This window comes from Ceratotherium simum, chromosome 17 (assembly GCF_057802395.1).
Source record: "Ceratotherium simum simum isolate JZ-2026a chromosome 17, ASM5780239v1, whole genome shotgun sequence".
In the NCBI taxonomy this organism is placed as follows: Eukaryota; Metazoa; Chordata; class Mammalia; order Perissodactyla; family Rhinocerotidae; genus Ceratotherium; species Ceratotherium simum.
Window position 1 is genome coordinate 27402103 of NC_141916.1, and position 17540 is coordinate 27419642.

Consider the following 17540-nt stretch of genomic DNA (forward strand, 5'->3'; position numbering starts at 1 on the left):
GTGAGGAAGATCAGCCCTGAGCTAACATCCATGCTAATCCTCCTCTTTTTGCTCTGAGCTAACATCTATTGCCAATCCTCCTCCTTTTATTTTCCCCCAAAGCCCCAGTAGATAGTTGTATGTCATAGCTGCACATCCTTCTAGTTGCTGTATGTGGGACGCGGCCTCAGCATGGCCAGACAAGCGGCGCATAGGTGCGCGCCCAGGATCCAAACCCCGGCCGCCAGTAGTGGAGCACGTGTACTTAATTGCTAAGCCACGGGGTCGGCCCTAATATTTTAAACCATGACATTTTCTAATATAAAGAACCATGAAAAATTTCTAATACTAAAGATAGTGCTTTTTTTGCAAGAGATTGCAAAAAGGAAAATTCTAACTTGAAATTTAAATATCCTTATTGATGCCTAATAATTTTTTAATATCCAGCAGCCTATTACTCAAGAAAGAAAAGAATTTATTGAACTCTTAAATATTTCTGTTATGGAAAAATCATATTATCAATCAATGAAATGCAAAAATAGCTGACAAATCATTTTCTAATTATTTAGTACTTTTAATCCATATTTATTTTTGTTTGTTATCTAAGTGATTTTGTGTAGAGCAATGCAGACTTTAAATAACGAAATGTAACTAACTGGATAAGCAAACAGTCCCTAACTCAGAAACAACATTTAAGGGTCAAATTTAAGATGAAATGTTAGATGGTTACTATTATTTTTTACTTAACTCCACTATGGTTATATCAAGTAACATACCAGTGATTTCTAAATTGGCCATATAAGAATATCAGATTTAAAATGTTGCATTAGTCTTGTTTAGTAATGGAGAACACCTGAACCGTTGGATCACTGTCATTATTGGTGACATCATGGGTGGCACTAACTAATACCCCAATAGTGCATAAATACTGAGTAACAAACAAAGAATTTAATGGCAATCTTCCTAATTGATTCACATAATATTTGAATTACAGTGCTCTAATTTTCAAGCAGGAAAGACTTTCAGCTGAATAAATATTCTACTGAATAACATTTTATAAACAAGTTTCTACACTGGCTCAGATTTTTGTAACTTTTTTGTTTCTTTTTTTTGTGTGTGTGTGTGAGGAAGATCAACCCTGAGCTAACATCTATTGCCAATCCTCCTCCTTTTGTTTTTCCCCTCCAAAGCCCCAGTAGATAGTTATACATCATAGTTGCACATCCTTGTAGTTGCTGTATGTGGGTCGCGGCCTCAGCATGGCCGGAGAAGCGGTGCGTTAGTGCGCACCCAGGATCTGAACCCGGGCCGCCAGTAGCGGAGCGCATGCACTTAACCGCTAAGCCACAGGCCGGCCCTCTAACTTTTTGTTTTGCTCATCTCACCTGGTTTATTTGAAGAGCTTGTAGCACCACTACTGGGGGACCCAGATGTACTCTCACCTCCACTACTTGCACCACCTGATGTTCCAGGTGTACCTGTTATAAAGGAAAAAACAGAAAGGGCTCATTCACAGAATTTCTTAAACTATGAGATAACCAATTCTAAGTTGAATTGACTTCCAACTAAAGATTACAGAAATGTCCATTTATCTATATCAATAATAATTATTACCCTTTATACATTTCAAAAAATGTGTTTGACATACATTTATTCATTATGTCATTAGATCCTCAGCACCATCCCATTCAATAGATTACATTGCCCACTTTTTACAGGTATGAAAACTGAGGTTACAGAGGTTAAGTGACTTGGTCACTGAATCGCATGATATTGAGTCTAGGAGCAGTGCTCACATATGGACACTGCTTGAGCAGGTTTACTTTGGAGTGTTTTTTCCCGTCAGAAATTGTTATTGAATGTTTACCAAACGCCTTTTTAGCTTCTATGTAGATACCTAGCTGTTTTTATTTCTCTTAGATCTATTAGTATCATGAACTATATGAATGGATTTCCTAATTTTGAAAAAAATTTTAAAAGTTAATAGCAATTACTATTAAACATTATTTTAACGTGCTTTTGGATTCTAATTTCATCCATTTGTCTTTGGCTATGCAAACTCTTAAATTGCTTTTTTTTTACTTTGTTATTTCTCTTCTTTTTTGGGGGGCGGGGAAGATTGGCCCCGAGCTAACATCTGCTGCCAATCTTCCTCTTTTTCTTTTTTCTCCCCAAAGCCCCACTACATAGTTGTATATGCTAGTTGTAGGTTCTTCTACTTCTTCTATGTGGGACGCTGCCCCAGGTGGCTTGATGAGCAGTGAGTAGGTCCAAGCCCAGGATCCGAACTAGCAAACCCCAGGCAGCTGAAGTGGAATGAGCGAACTTAAGCACTGCGCCACCGGGCCGTCTCCTTATTTCTCTTTGATAGTTAGGTTATATATATATATTCTTTAATTTTATTTATTTATTTATTATTTCCCCGAAAGCCCCAGTAGATAGTTGTATGTCATAGTTGCACATCCTTCCAGTTGCTGCATGTGGGACATGGCCTCAGCATGGCTGGAGAAGCGGTGCATCGGTGCATGCCCGGGATCCGAACCCGGGCTGCCAGCGGCGGAGCGCACGCACTTAACCGCTAAGCCACGAGGCCGGCCCAGAAAGGTTATATTTTTATAGTAATGTTCTTATATAATCCCATTAGTGTCCTCCCAATTTTCCTTCAGGTAGTGTCTATTGGTTCTCCCCTGTGAGCAGCAATAAAATTCACCCATAATTTCTTCTTCCCTTCACCTCTTCCTCTTCTGTACTTTCTAATTTAAGTAAATACCATTTTCTTTCTCTCTGTGAGGAAGATCAGCCCTGAGCTAACATCCATGCTAATCCTCCTCTTTTTCTTTTTCTTTTTTTTTTTTTTTGCTGAGGAAGACTGGCTCTGAGCTAACATCTATTGCCAATCCTCTTCCTTTTTTTTTTTTTCCCCCAATGCCCCAGTAGATAGTTGTATGTCATAGTTGTACATCCTTCCACTTGCTGTATGTGGGACGCAGCCTCAGCATGGCCGGACAAGTGGTGCATCAGTGCGCGCCCGGGATCCGAACCCGGGCCGCCAGTAGTGGAGCACGAGCACTTAACCGCTGAGCCACGGGGCCGGCCCACCATTTTCTTTCTTAATGTTCATTTTTTTATTCTTTAATAAACTTAAGTTTCTCTTATTTGGTTTATGAACTTTAAATAATTTGTTTGACTACTACTACATGTTACCTAATCTATAAGCTTATCTCATTTTCTATCTTATTCCTGTCTATTTATTGATGTGATATTTCTACTTGGTCAAATATGTAACATTCATATATTTTTTTTTCCATCTTTCTTTCAACCTTTGTTCTAGTTTTAGAGGAACTGTTAATAATAGTCAGTGCTATCATCTTTTTGTTCATTTTCACAGCATCTCTTTGTTGCTTAACACTTCATCCTCTAGGATTTTATTATGAAGGGTTCATGGGTATATAATTCCCTGAATTTTTTCATTTTTTAAACTATTTTCCTATAACCTTTTTACTTGAATTACATTGAGCTGGATAGAAAACCCTTGGCCCATATTTTCCTTGAGTATCTTATAAATGCTACTCTACTCCTGACAAGTCTAACGCTAAACTGATCTTCTTTCTTTTTTAATGACTTTGTCTTTTTCCTTGAGGTCTGGAGAATTTCTTTATCTTTCAAGTCTAACAGTTTTCTAAAATAAGTCACAGAATTCGCTGTTCCGGATTAATATGGTAGGTCCGTTCAATATGTAGATTTAGGTATTTTTTTTTGAATTTCAGGAAACTTGTTCTGATTTACAGTTTTGAATATTTTTTCTGTTTCATTGCTTTTTCTTCTCCAGAAACTGCAATAATATATATGTAGAATATTTTTGTCTGTTTCCTATAACTATGTCCTCCTCTGATCCACTTTATCTTTTTAAAAAATGTCTGCAATTTTTGGGGAGGGCCGGGGGCAGGGGAGTCTTCTGAAATCTACCCTCTAATCTCTTTGCTGTACTTCAGTCTTATTTTTCCTCTGTGGGGTACCTTTGATACCGGCCCTGATATCAGTTCCCTTACATTAAATCCAGAATATCTGGGGTTAAAACCAAAAGCACTCATCCTCTTTCCCTACTTCTCTAAGTTATATTCATACATAAATATAAGTTTTTTAAACTTTTGTATCCCTGAACTTCACAAGGCAGATAGAAGTTACAAATTGTTCAAAGCCCAGGTGGCCTCAAGCTGGGCTCACACTGAAGTTTTGGCTAATTAGCAGTTCTTGAGGTTTGTTACAGGGAAACTGTTATCAAGAAGCTAAAGCTTCTCAGACCTCAACTCCTTGGCTTCCTGGCACCAGAATCCACCATCCACTCCAGAGATGGTTGAAGGACACCCACCTTATGTCGCCCTCCTCCTCCCTGCCAGCAGCCTCACAAGGCCAAACGCAGGCTGATGGGAAAGGCCCGACCAGCAAGGCCACAGGGTCCCCCTCCCTATGAGCAGCTACATTCCTCACAACTTGTAAAACCTCTTGCCTCCCATCTTTTGGGGAGACAGGACAAATTTGAGAGCTCTCGTCTCTAGGCTGATGTCACCTGAAATAAAAACTTTCCTTGCCATAAGCCTGGTGTAGCAGTTTTATTGGGCAGGTAAAGAACCTATCGGTTGTTATCGGGTGTTTACTTTTGGAATGATTTTTTTAATATCTCTCCTGAGTTTTCATAAATTCCAATTATCATCTTCCTACTGTTTATGTATTTTTACCCTGAGTTTTTTAATTTATAATTTTGATGCCTCTTTATATCTGCAGTTGTTTCTTTATTTTAAATTCATGTTCATATTATGCTTAGTGTTCCTCTGCTTTGTGACTAGATTTTTAGAATTTCCTTGCTATGGCTGAAAATTTCTGAAAATGTATACAAAGGAATAGCTTCGTATAGATATTGAAATTTATTTTTATTTTTCATGCTTTTTGCATTAGATTTTCTCAAAACAGTAGCAGGAGATCCTATGCAGTGGGCAGCAAAGAGGCTTTTTTGTGGCTCACCAGATTTCTCAGATCCAGGGCTTCCTCTTATGTTATAGTGAAGGGAAGCTTCTTTTGTAAGTGGCACCTTCCTGTTGTCTGTCTTCTAATTCTTAATTATTATCTGTTTTCTTGAAACCCTTGGCTTCAAATAATTCTTTCTTTTTTCTTTGACGTCGAGGCTCCAAAGATTCCTCCATCTTCCAATATGCCTCTGTCTCTTCCACCAGCCGTCAAGTGCCTTCCCAAGGCTGCCAGTTCTCATTCTATGAAATCTCCTATCCCTTTTCTTTCAACTCCACATCCACAAGTGTTCTGACTTGCCAAGTCTCAGGTCTTCTCTCAGTATTCTCCACTCAGAGTGGGGCCCTTTCCTTCAGGGGTGAACTCTAGTTGGTGCTATTTATGTTCTACCACTCTTAAGCACCTCTCTATACCTCCCACTCTTTTGGGATGCCCTGACCTAAATCTCAGCTCCACTACGAGCCCCAGAGCCATCTTTGCCGGTCTTTGTGATGCTGGCCCTGATATCTGTTCCCCTACGTTGAACCCAGGATATATGGGGTTAAAAACCAGGAAGCACTCATTCCCCCTTCCCTGCTTCTCTAAGTTACATTCACATGTAGATATTGGTTGTTTTATCCTTTGTGTCCCTGAATTCCGCAAGACAAATGGAGGTAATAAATTGTTAAAAGCCCAGGTGGCAACAAACTGAAATTCTGGCTAATGACCAGTTCTTGAGGTTTGTTATAGGGAGACTGATATCTTGAAATTATCAAGAAGCTAAAGCTCCCCAAATCCTGGTTCCCGGCGCCGAATCCACCATTCATCACAGGGGCAGACAAACGGAGGACACCTGCAACTTCCCTTATCTTGGCTAAACGCAGGCTGATGGGAGGACACGGGACTGCAAAGCCACAGCTCCCCCTCCCCTACCTTAAACCTTGTAAACTTGTAATCATTAATTGGCAGCAGTTTCCTTCCACTCCCCAGGGCCCAATTTCAGGTGAGGCGGGAAGACTGATTGATGGAGCCCTAAATCTCCTGCTGTAGATAGAGATAACAGCTGGCTTGGCGCCAGAGGGCTGGGATCTCGCCTCCAACAAATACTCACAGTCACCAAGGGTACATTCTTTCTCACAGATTTTCCTTTAAAAACCCCAACTCCCAATGCCTCAGTAGTACTGTGGGTCTTGGGGCATGAGCCCACTGCAGCCTCTTTGCTGGCAAAATTAAACCATTTTTCTTTTCCTCCATCCCTGGTCATTGTTTTCATTGATTTCAGCCACGGTGACAGGGTCCTGGGTTTTTCCAGCTACATTTGGAGTCTTAGTCTTCTCTGTCTCCTCTAATCACTCTAGGTGTGGGCTCTGTGTTGATATTTATGGTTTCTAGAAGGAGGTATGTGTTGATTCTAGTGTATGCAGCCACCATTTTCCTCACTCTTTCGTTCTTTTTTTTTTTTTTTTTTTTTTTAATTTTCCATTGGTTCCTTGAGCTTAAATGCTACTCAATTCTAAGAGCATCTATGCAAACTAAGGATCAGGTCCTTAGCCCAGATCACACTCTGCTGAGGAATGTATGGCTGGGAACAGCTGAAAAGTCAGGTCCAGTCTTGTCTGACTTACCAGAACTTGTGATGCCAATGGCTGGTTCCCCAAGGGTGCTGCCACCTCGAGCTTCAGGGGTTGTTCCAGTTGATAACCCAGGAGTGGCTTAATTTTATAATAGAAAAAAAAAGTTAGCTAAGTAAAATATAAAACTGATCATCTTATGAGGATGGTCTGTATCAACACAAATAAAAACTTAAAATAAAAGGATAATTCTGTCTATTGAAAATAAGAAACAGACTTCCCCCTTCCTTTTCTTAGAGCATTTACTTCTGAAAATTTGTAATTTTAAGTTCTTTCTCTGTGTCTTTGAAATGTATGTAAATCTTTTTAAAAACTAAATAGGCCTCTTGCCAGCTTAATGACCCAGGAATGTCTTTCTCAAGGACCTGGGCGCTAGCTATTTGAAATGTAAACATCAAGGGAGAGAGCACTCCCATCTCTCTCTATTTACAGAGCTTCCTGCTGTCATCAAAATAGTTTATTTTTCCTTTGTATAAAACCAATTAACTAACCAGATCATCACTCCAATTACCAAGTGAATTTAGGATAAACTATGTGTAATAAATGGTGCTGTTAAGCCCTCTTACTTGAGGACTAGTTATTTTTCTTGAGAACAGGTATGTAATGGGATGTGTCTACTTGGTGAGATCTCTTTCTGTCTTTACAATTGCTTAGCAAATTGCCTGTGATTCATATCACATTCTGGTCTAAGGCATACTCTATAATAAAACTATTTTCTTTCTCTACTATTTCTGTGGACAGGGTCTCCAGGTCTGGAGAAGATTTTGTTTTCAATTCTATTTCTCCGACACCTGAAATACAACTGCTCTTTACGTCCCTAAAATCGAACATACCCCCAAAATTTCACTCAGCTTACTTATGTTTTGAGTTTTTGCTCAAGTTAAAGCACATAGATATAGTCATAGTGCGCTAATCATAACATCAGATTCTTTTCAGAATAGAATAATTCTGTTGTTTTTAACCCCAACTAATCAGTTCCCTTACTGGAATTTCCTCTTGAGTTCCCACTCCAACACTTGTCGCTGAATATTTCCTTGACTTTGATTATCTTCTGCTTTGCATGGTTCTTGCCTTTGCATGCACATAAATATTCATTTCTCCTGTTCAAAAATGAAACTCTAAGAGAACAACGGCCTTACTCCTCTCCTATGTTGTCTAGAGCACCCAGTGTGATGTGACACACACAGTGAATAGCTCTTGATTTATTTCTGATCGTCAGGGGTTTTTTGTTTTTTGTTTTTCTGTGTGAGGAAGATTAGCCCTAAGCTAACATCTATTGCCAATCCTCCTCTTTTTTGCTGAGGAAGATTGACGCTGGGCTAACATATGTGCCCATCTGCCTCTACTTTACATGGGACGCCGCCACAGTATGGCTTGATAAGTGGCGCGTCAGTCCGTGCCCGGGATCCGAACCTGCAAACCCTGGGCCGCTGAAGCGGAGCACAGGAACTTAACCGCTACGCCACTGGGCTGGCCCCTAAACTTCAGTCTTGACATTTCACAAATAATAGTTAAATTTCCCAGGAAACCATGCCTCTGACAAAATTTTAAGTAAAGAAATCACATTCCTATTGTCTGGATTTATTCTGATTATATTCTTTCAGTACCTGAGGCTCCAGAAGTGTTTTCCCCAGCAGCTCCAGTGGTGGCTGCATTTTCCCCTCCTGTTGTTCCTAATTGAAAAGAACAATGGCGCTCAGGCTACATTGGGGTTGCTGGATTTAGCAAATAAATATACAGGACACCTAGTTGAATTTGAATTCCAGATAAACAACAATCATGTCCCCCATTATGGCATGGGACATACTTACACTAAAAAATTGTTCCTTAGTTATGTGAAATTCAAATGTAAATGGCATCCTGTATTTTATCTGGCAACTCTAGTCTATATAGACGGTTGTGTGAAAATGCTCAAACTACCCATGTTCATTTGTCTTAAAATTATTAGCTATTAAAGTCATAGCCATTGCTAAACTCACTTCAACTCCTCATAAGAACTTGGGGTCTCATCTAAGCTTGCAATGGAGCACCGACAAAGTGCCCAGGTGAGCCTGCGCCTTGCCTGCCGAGTTCCCAGCGGGGTTGGAACCAGTGAAAGGTGATCTAGCTGTGATGCCACCGCCAATTCCAGTGGGAGTTCCAACAGACTCTCCTGTTACGCCTGATACACACAGTATTGGGAGAGTATACGAATTATTGTGACAATCCAGTATGACAGTGTTTTGAAGGGAAGATTTGGAAAAAACAGAAAAATTGACTTGTCATTATTACTCAAATAATTCTGATTCAAATTTTAGGAAATATAAACTAAATGGTCATCACCCTAAAATTTCAGTCAGTTCTCTGATCTAACTGGAATTAACCAGTTTCTTAACTTGTGCTGCTACAGATCATATCTTTGAACACATTATTTTTTATGTAAACTATATATTATTCCAAAAAGTACTTAAGACACAAATCTTAAATCAAGAAATTTGCTAAGGGAAAATAAATATATGAAAAATAAAATTAGGCCATGGAGCAGTTAATAAACGCATAGGGAGAAGTCCCACGCATACACTAAAGAAATGCCTTTTAATGGTATGTAAAGGAATTTTGATTTACCCTAAAAGCAATCAGGACAATTGAAGGATTTTAAGTAGCGAAGTGACATGATGAAAGTTGAATTTTGGGAAGTTCATTCTGGCGTGGTATTGACTAGAGTGTTAATCGGGAGGGATGTGGGGAAAGAGTGGAAACATTAGAGCAGTAGTTCTCGAATTTGATAAGCATTGGTTTCTTAATACACGATTGCTGGGTTCCCTTCCAAGAGCTTCTGCTTCTGGGCAGGTGGCCCCAAAAATGTGCATTTCTAACAAGTTCCTAGGAGATGCTGACACTGTCGGGCTGGGAACCACACTTCGAACACATTGCGTTAGAGGAAGGTGAGCTAGGTGTACGACTGCAGAGATTAGGTGGGAAATATTTAACAGCTGAACAAAAGCAGAGGCAAATACGATGCAGAGGCGAGGAAATTTAAGTACTTAAAATTAGAAACTGACTGCATAAGGGGCAGGAGTGAACACAGGCTTGTTTGTTTTTAATCAAAATCATCTATGCTTAAAGAATGGCAATAATATTTTATTCATGAAACCAACAATAGTAGCAATTTAGTTAATGATGCACAAGGACAAGCATATCCTCATTGGTTTTTGTTGGATGGATGTTCTTATGCACAGAGTACAGAACTGTGGAGCTAACTATTACAGAGGAGGCTAACAGTCCTGGGTTCTAATCCCGCCTCTGCCAGCTCTGAGAACTTTTAATAGTTTCTTCCTCATAGGAATAAAGACACCTAACTACCACCGTAGTAATGTGGATTAAATTACATTTTATATATTTAAGCATAATTTAGAAATTATGGTGTGCCATTGAAATATATCACTAATATTTTATTAATATATAAATACAAATTATTGAATTTTTTCCCAAAGTCATCCAGCTGACTTAGCACTGACACTGCACCCCCATGACCTAATGCTGTACTCAGGGTACAGCTGTTCTTGACTTGAAATGGGGGACTACTTGTGGAAAGAGGATGGTACTTGACTCATTTTTTGTCTCACCTGCTCTGAAGCCCGTATCACTTGTGCTCCCATTTTCAGCTCTCGTAGTTGCACTCGCTGACATCCCAGTTGTCCCCGAGGAAGGAAAAGAAAAAACAAACACTTGCTAAAAAAGTACATGCACACTACCACCTCTCAAGGTAATGGGTATATATAATTGTAGCACCATCATATGCTTTAAGAGAGCAACTTGTGAGAAAACTAAAGATTTTTACACTGAAGTCTGATATTTTCATTTTGTAAAATATTATACTCTGCAGCATTGCCTGAAACCAGCTGCTTAGCTGTGGCTGGTATACTGTGTTCTGAACTTAATTTAGCTGATATGAGGCCGGGACTTGTGAAGGTGGGGCCCACCACTCCTGTTGAGCCTGCACGTCCAGCTGTCGAGGTGACAGGAACTGTTCTAGTAACGCCTGAGAAAAACATAAAATGAACTTCTCATCTAAAGTGTGGTTGGACTCTATTACCAACGGACGATTTAACTGTTCAACCAATTCCTACCATAGAAAATAAAATAATAAATCTAGTGACTTTCTGTCCAGAGTTCCCTAAGATTTTTGTTCTAATATTATTTTCCTTTAAGATTTTGGTTTAGTCTTTGCTATTTTTTTTTTTTTTTAACAAAATCATGTTCTCTGAATCTTGAATAGGATCACACTAGGTCTTCCCACATTTTTCTCAACAAGGTTGCTTTCAACTCAATGGAACTTTATGCCCTAATCACACTGTCACTCAGGGCTGATGGTAACAATGATGAAATATTATTGTGAAATAGCTAATTGCTACTTTTACACTTAAAACACCTAAAGGAGCAAAATATGTCATTAGATATACACATTTTCTCTCAACCCATATTCATTTTTTTTTAAATTCTGAGCTTTATATCATTTGGTACTGTTGTGGACGCTATGTTAATAGTTAATGATAAGAAAGAAAATGAAACTGGAAACTATATTACAGCCAATCAATATAACCTGGTCAAACACAAGTTAAATTCAGCTTTTAAAAAAGTTCAAAACCAGTGGGAAAAGCCTAGTAAACTACTTATTTGAAATATTTTTTCAAAAGCCAAACTCGCATATAAATTCTGCCTTAAAAACCCAAAGTTACTAATAATTTATGCTGTTAGATATTTTTATCTCACATATAAAACCAGGAATTAATATACTGACCTGTAGTAAAAGATTCACTGAGAGGACTTAGAGTTGTTCCTGACAAGAAAAAGAGAAATGTGAATTTTTCTGACTTCCAGCGAGAATACCAGAAAGATTGCTCACTTGTTAGTTTTCAGTACACAGTAGTTTGCAATATATTTAGTGCTGAGAGTTAACAAATTTTTATTTCATTTTAAAAATAGTAACATTATGATGTATTTTCCAATGCATATGTGTGTGTGTGTGTGTGTGTGTGTATGGAATAAATATATATCAACAATGACAAAGTTAATTCTCTGTTGGGCAAAGGCTGATTTTGCAGTTTGTGATTTCCTTGAATTCATTCTATTTCTTCTTGGCTGTGGCTTGGATATTTTTTCCACTAAGTAGCATTTAGTCTATAAGGGTTTGGGGTGGCGAGAAGGAGAAATACCTTTTAGGATTTATTTTTATGATTTAATATAGCAGGTACGTGGAGATAAATTTGAAGTTACCAGTAAACTCCTGAAGGAAGAGGCTATGTTTTGTTGTTGTTATTGTTATTTTGTTTTTATATTTATTTATTTTATTATTTTTTAAATGTATTTTTCCAGTTTTATTGAGAAATAATTCACACATCACTGTATAAGTTTAAGGTGTACAGCATGATAGTTTGGTTTAGATATATTGTGAAATGATTACCACAATAGGTTCAGCTAACATCTGTCTTGTCATATAGATACAACAAAAAGAAAAGAAGAATAAAGGAAAAAAAATTTTCTCCTTGTGATGAGAACACTTAGGATTTAGTCTCTTAACAACTTTCCTATACATCACACAGCAGTGTTAACTATAGTCATCACGCTGTATATTATATCCTTAGTATTTAGGTATTTTATAACTGGAAGTTTGTACCTTTTGATCATCTTATTCCAATTGCCCCTCCTCCCACCCTCCGCCTCTGGTAACCACAAGTTTGATCTCTTTTTCTATGAGTTGGTGGTTTTGTTTTTTGTTTTTTTTAGATTCCACATATAAGTGAAACCATACAGTATTTGTCTTCCTCTGTCTTACCTCACTTAGCATAATGCCTTCAAGGTCCATCCATATTGTCACAAATGGTAGGATTTCCTTATTTTATTATTATTTTTTTTTGGTGAGGAAGATCAGCCCAGAGCTAACATCTGATGCCAATCCTCTTCTTTTTTTCAGTGAGGAAGACTGGCCCTGAGCTAGCATCCGTGCCCATCTTCCTCTACTGTATATGGGACGCCGCCACAGCATGGCTCATCAAGCAGCACGACGGTACGAGCCCAGGATCTGAACCGGCGAACCCCAGGCCACCGCAGCGGAGCGTACACACTTAACTACTCGCGCCACTGGCCTGGCCCCAGGATTTCCTTATTTTTTGTGGCTGAATAATATCCCACTATATATATATACCACAATCTCTTTATCCATTTACCCATCAATGGACACTTAGGTTGTTTCCATGTGTTGGCTACTGTAATGCTGCTATGAACGTGGGGGTGCAGATATCTTTTTGAGTTAGTGTTTCCATTTCCTTTGGATATATTCCCAGAAGTGTGTGCAGATAAATTTGAAGTTACCAGTAAACTCCCGAAGGAAGAGGCCATGTTTTTATCTTTGCATTCCCAATGCCTGCCCCATTGCCAGGAATGTGGTCGGAGTTTATTAAACGTTTGTTGAGGGGGTCTGTGGACTTAAAAATAAGCCTTTATTAATTTCTGTTTTTCATAAATACTGAAGTCAAGTATTTTCTGTATCTCAGTCTTAATTTCTATTGGAAATATATTTTTATATGGTAATGTCACATTACAATTTTATAGAGTTTTGCCACTTAAAAAAGAAGAAAAACTTCTCCCACAATCTCTCTAATTGATCCTCACTTTTTGTCTGGCCACACTGGGCTTCCTTCAGTCTTTCATAGCTGCTGTTCGAAGTTTCCCATCTTTGGAGCACGTTCCTTCTCCTCTTGTCCTAGTTAACCTTTCATTGGTCAGTTCTCAACTCAATCATCTTTTCTTCAGTCTTCCCTGACCATCTCGACTTGATCAAACTCCGTCTCCACCCCACCACCCCCATTTTAAGCCTTCATAACTCTCGTCTTTGATGCAAGTTTCCATTTGTTTTTGTAATCACTTGATTGATATCTGTCTTCCTAACTAGACGATAGGCTCTATGAAGCCAGGGGTCACGTCTATTTTAACTCACCTTTAAATCTCTCACGATAGCAGAGTGCCTAGCACATAATAAGTGCTTGATAAATATTTGTCAATTGAATGAATGAATGAAGTAAAAATATTATACCTACTCTGTATATAAAGAATTAGGCTCAGAAAAGTTAAGTGATTTCAAGATCACTGCTGTCAGCGACAAAGCTGGGACTAAAATCTAAGTCACTTAGTACCTAGGACTGTCACTCATACTGCTTTTTATGTGCTGCCACTATGTATAATACACCACCCTTGTAGTTTTTAAGTTTTTTTATTACCCATTCACCATATTAATGAAAATATTAGAAATTAGACTATAAATTATAGAATACAATATCAAATAAACTATATCCTGTCTCCCCTGATTACTTCACAAGTGGATATATCATAAGTATGTTAAGTAGTTTGAGAGAAGGTTTATGTGAGAATTCTCAAAATTAGTGTCAAGCTTTAGTTGAGAAGAATTCTCAAATCAGTATCAAGCAGACTCCACCAAGAGACCAGTTCAGATCTTGATATCTTTTCTCACTAATGAACACAATAACTAGACATCTGAATTAAAATGTCTTGCTGATCTGGATGCAAGGATAGCATAGAAAGACTATTATACTATTGTCCACAGAGACTATCAAGATTATAATGACATAGCAGGACCGACCTCAATACTCCAAAAGATTTTGGTGCAGATTCCATTACTCAGTATAGATTTAACCTTTAAAGAATTCCAGTGATCGTAACTTGAGCTCTTTCAAATTGAAGACAATTATATTTAATTAAAAGCAGCAATATCACATGGAGTAGAATCACATCTTCTCCAAAATTTCCACATCTGAATATACTCTGATCAGCATGGAGTTAAGGGGAACACAGTGGTACACTATAGATGGTAGTGAACAGATGGCAAATATTTTTAGCATATGCATGAAAGAACACATTTATAGGCTTTTCCTTGTAATTGGCGTGGCTAACATGGCAACATGCTCCAAAGTGGATCTCAAGAACTTATCTTTTATCACGACCATAAGAGTTATCTAAACTAGTCATAGATTGGAGTACATACCAGTCAGGCTACTATGATATAGTTGCCTTTTCCCACTAATGAACTTCAGAAGATATAAGTCCAAAATTGTTGATACAGCAATAAAAGTCTGGATAAGCCTTTACTAACAGGAATATATGAGAATCCACTTTTCTTCATGGTTTAATTACCAACACTGATACAAAAAGCATTACTGTTCTCATTTTTTGACATCCATAACCATTACAAATTCAATTGATTTTTTCATTACTTGCAAATGAACATACATGCTAAAGTAATTGATATTGTGAATTACTGTGTATCAGCTTCCTTGGTGCCAAAACATAAATACTAATAGGAAGAACTGCCTTTACCAAAATATTGATAGCTCTGTGCATTACAAGGTAGTAATCCACTCTAAAAATTTTCAGAGTGACTGTGTCCATTTATTTTTCACCTCACGCTAAACTTAAAATAAAATCTTAGAATTTTCCAGCTACCACTAAGTTTTTTGGTTACTTCTAAGAACCATTTTAATTTTTATAAAAAAGTTATTCTGCCATTTTCCTTTAATGGATTCCATGTTACTTAATATAAATGTCTGAAAGATAAGCTTTAGGAGTATCCATAACATTTTCCCTAAGAAACAACAAATGTGGTACTGCAAAGTTTATAGTTTTTGCAAAATATCTTATTTCTGAAAGAAAATCAAAAATCCATAAAATTGGTTTTAATTCAGGAAGCGATGTGTTTCTGATTAATTACTGAAAAACACTAAACTCCTCTGCTAAAATCTAAGTTCAATTACATAATGAGTTATTCGTTAAAAAAATGTTACTAGTAATAAAGTTGACTTTACTGAGTCCTCACTATGTATTCTGCTAAGCTGCACTCTCATCTTTTCTCCTTTCTCAAGTCCTGTAATGTAGATATTACCATTCTTCCCATTTAACAAATGAGAAAACTAATGTTCAGTGTGTTTGAGGGACTTAAACTAAGGTCATACAGCTAGTAGTAGAAAAGAAGGGATTCAGATTCTTATTTGTCTGCCTCCACTTCCCACTACAGTCATCTGGCTCTTTATAATAGCCTGATGCAATTATTTTCTTTCTATGATTGATGCTATTTTAGAATAAGCACATTAGACAAAGAAAATTTATATATAACTTATAGTTGTAACAGTCTGAGATTTTAACTTTTTGAGAAAAGAAAAAAATGCGTTTTAAGATATCAAAGTGTTAGGTAACAGAAACCCTCTTTTTAATGATATGAATCAGTATTCTATATTGTCAAAGAGCTTTTTTTAGTTTTAATGAAAAGTTACTAAACAAACTATAAATTTTAACACAGTCCCAATTTGAAATTGGAATCTGCAAGCATATGTCACTAGTTCAATAACTGATTAAATTAAATTCAACTTTATTCTCTTTCTTAAACATCAAAACACAGAAGCATAGGGCTGGAACCTAGAAAAAGATGTCCTGGATTTTAATCCTCTCTCTGCTGCTTATTAGCAAGTAACCTTGGACACATAACCTCTTTGTGCTTCCAATTCCTCATTTGTAAATTGGGGAAAATAATGGTACCCACTTCATAGGGTTTTCTGTATCAAATGAGATAATACATGTCGAATACTCAGAACAGAGTTCAGTGTCAAGATCTGTCAATATAAAGAAGAAAAAAGACAACAAATGCATAATTTTTCTTCTAAAAAGAACATACTTATTGGAGTGGTTGGCTAGGAATCTCTCCAAGTATTTTAACCTATTGAAAGCATTTACTGTATAGAAAAGAAAATAGATATATAAAACATGGGGAAAAAATTTAAGGTTTGTATGTTGCTTCCCTCGTGCTTTTAAAGTTTTCTGTAATGTTTTTCTAAATTCACCATAAGTGCACTTCGCTTCTATGCTATTTACCTCAAAGATATGTGCGACAATAAAATCATACCTCAACTTCTATCCAAGATGCTTGAGTGTAAAGTCAAAGGAATCATCAGTCCTCTTCTGAGGACCTACTCATTCCTTCTTTTATCTGGCAGGAATGCCTTAGATCCATCCGAGACAGGTCATTTAAATTTATGGAAAGAAACTTTAAAATAACATGTTTTATCTTTTCAAGTTATAAGTAAAAAATGAAAAAGTAAAAAATGGCCAGTGAAAAGTATTTGATTTAGGAAAGTATTTGATCCAGTACTTGATCAAAAGTTTTTCACCCAGGGAATAAGATAATGGCAAAAAGCTGCCTCCCTGCCCAGTCTCTTTTTAAAATAAACCTTACCTATGTGTTCAAGAATTGTAGGTTTTTATACATAATTGATTCATCTTAAGACAAAGCAGAAAATAAAAGCAGAAAGATTTGACTAAATTAAATTACCACACTAATCATATTGGTTCAACTCAAAAGCACTAATATATTATCCAAAATGAAATTACATGTAGAACACTGAGACTACAAACCAAAATTCTGGATGAAATGGGTTTCCATGTCTAAGAAAGAAATCTTTCCATCTATTGTAGACAGTTTATGGAGAGGCAATACATGTTCAAAATGATGTATCTTCCTAGCTGTATTATATCTGAAAACATTAAACTTTTGCTTTTCAGTATCTATTTAAATATTTTTAGTTGATGCATACTGTATTTAGAAAGAAACAAGAAACTTTGCTAGTAATAATGACTAAACTCTTATTTGGGGATGGATCCATTTTTCTCATCACTCATCAAGCGAGGTTCACTGCTAGACAGCTTAAAAACAAAAATCATAATGTAGGAATGGATTTGTCACAATACGTCAAACGCTGTTTAACTTTTAAACCATTGATGTCAGAAAAGAAACGGATGTGACTTTCAAACCCACAATTTGTGCAAGGCAATTGCTCCTCAAGAAGGATCTTTATTTCTTTTAAAAACGTTCTAAAAGCAAACACTTTA

The 17540-nt window shown here is 37.2% G+C and overlaps 1 protein-coding gene across 1 annotated transcript in view; it reads right to left on the reverse strand.

The window, feature by feature from the left end:
• The window catches only part of MUC19 (mucin 19, oligomeric), a 129800-nt gene that overhangs the window by 63116 nt on the left and 49144 nt on the right, over positions 1-17540 (reverse strand). The window contains 6 exon segments of the mRNA XM_087441908.1: positions 1365-1457; positions 6606-6692; positions 8219-8284; positions 8674-8772; positions 10217-10273; positions 11392-11430. Of these exon segments, the coding sequence (XP_087298034.1) occupies positions 1365-1457; positions 6606-6692; positions 8219-8284; positions 8674-8772; positions 10217-10273; positions 11392-11430 (441 nt within the window).